The sequence below is a fragment of the Gregarina niphandrodes genome (genome assembly GCF_000223845.1).
Source record: "Gregarina niphandrodes unplaced genomic scaffold scaffold00841, whole genome shotgun sequence".
Lineage (NCBI taxonomy): Eukaryota > Apicomplexa > Conoidasida > Eugregarinorida > Gregarinidae > Gregarina > Gregarina niphandrodes.
This window is the reverse complement of record NW_011646113.1, coordinates 1-1,191: the sequence shown is the minus strand read 5'-3', so window position 1 is coordinate 1,191 and position 1,191 is coordinate 1. Positions and strand designations below refer to the sequence as shown.

Below are 1,191 nucleotides of genomic sequence, written 5' to 3'. Positions count from 1 at the left end.
AAACTGAGTCGTTACGCGAGATTGGCAAGCAGGTGGGGCTGTAAGGCGAGAGTAGATAAAGGGCAGATGGTCTGTGAGTTACTATTATTGCTTCCCGCGTCATGTCCGTCATGCGGCGTCCATGTTCAAGTCATGTCCGTCATGCGGCGTCGAGCACTTGCGCAAGGAGTGTCCGTACAGGGGCGTGTACTGTAGGAAGTGTGGGGTGAAAGGTCATCTAGCGGCTGTGTGCCAGGCAATACCGATTAGGGATGGATAAGCGATTCACTGCGTTCATCACTCCGAGCGGTCTGTTTGAATTCAACGTGCTACCGTTCGGGATAAAGAATTCTCCGACGGCGTTTCAGCGCGCAATGGATCACGTGTTCGGAGATCTTGTTGGCAAGAATGTGTTTTTATACATTGACGACGTGGTTATCTGTGGTGATACCAAGGAGGAGGTCCTAGCGCTTTTGGAGAAAGTCCTGCAGCGTACGATCACCTCTGGATTCTACCTTCGACTCGACAAGTCGGAGTGGATGAAGCCAACGGTCGACTATCTGGGTTATCAGGTAGGTCGAGACGGGATCAAGGTACGTAATAAGTCCGTAAAGAGTGTAACAGAGGCGGCCCCGCCGACGAATAAGGCTGAACTCCAGAGCTTTCTCGGTTTGATGGGCTACTTGCGTAGTTTCATACCGAGGTATGCGGAACATACAGCGAGGATGTGTGAGCTCCTGAAGAAGAACGCCCGGTACGAATGGACAGATCGACTGCAGCTAGACTTCGACGGTCTCAAGCGAGGAGTAGCGAATACCGCAACCTTACACGCGCCACGGCCAGGAAGTCCGTACGTAGTATACAGGGATGCCTCCGGAGTGGGCGTAGGAGCAGCGCTCATGCAGGAGCAAGACGGCCAAGAAGTGCCCCTGGAGTATGCAAGCCGTAAGTTGTCGGACACAGAACGAAGGTGGGATACCCGAGAGAGGGAGCTCTACGCCATCAAGTACGCGCTAGAGAAATGGCGAGACTACCTCGGCCTAGAGAAGTTTGTGGTACGGACGGATCACAACAACCTCAGATACCTAGCGACGGCCCACACGGGCAAGGCCCAGCGTTGGGCATTGTACCTAGTGCGATTTAACTTCGATATAGAGTTCCTACAGGGAAGTCAGAATAACGTTGCCGACTGGCTTTAGGTATGCCGCTCCA

General features: G+C 53.3%; 1 protein-coding gene across 1 annotated transcript; it reads left to right on the top strand.

Moving 5' to 3' along the window:
* Window positions 1–251: 251 nt before the first annotated feature.
* GNI_237400 (Gag-pol polyprotein) lies at window positions 252–1,178 on the top strand (the record flags this gene model as incomplete). Its single annotated transcript, XM_011136429.1, has 1 exon — window positions 252–1,178. The coding sequence occupies one exon, from the start codon at window positions 252–254 to the stop codon at window positions 1,176–1,178; it is 927 nt and encodes a 308-aa protein (XP_011134731.1).
* Window positions 1,179–1,191: the final 13 nt, after the last annotated feature.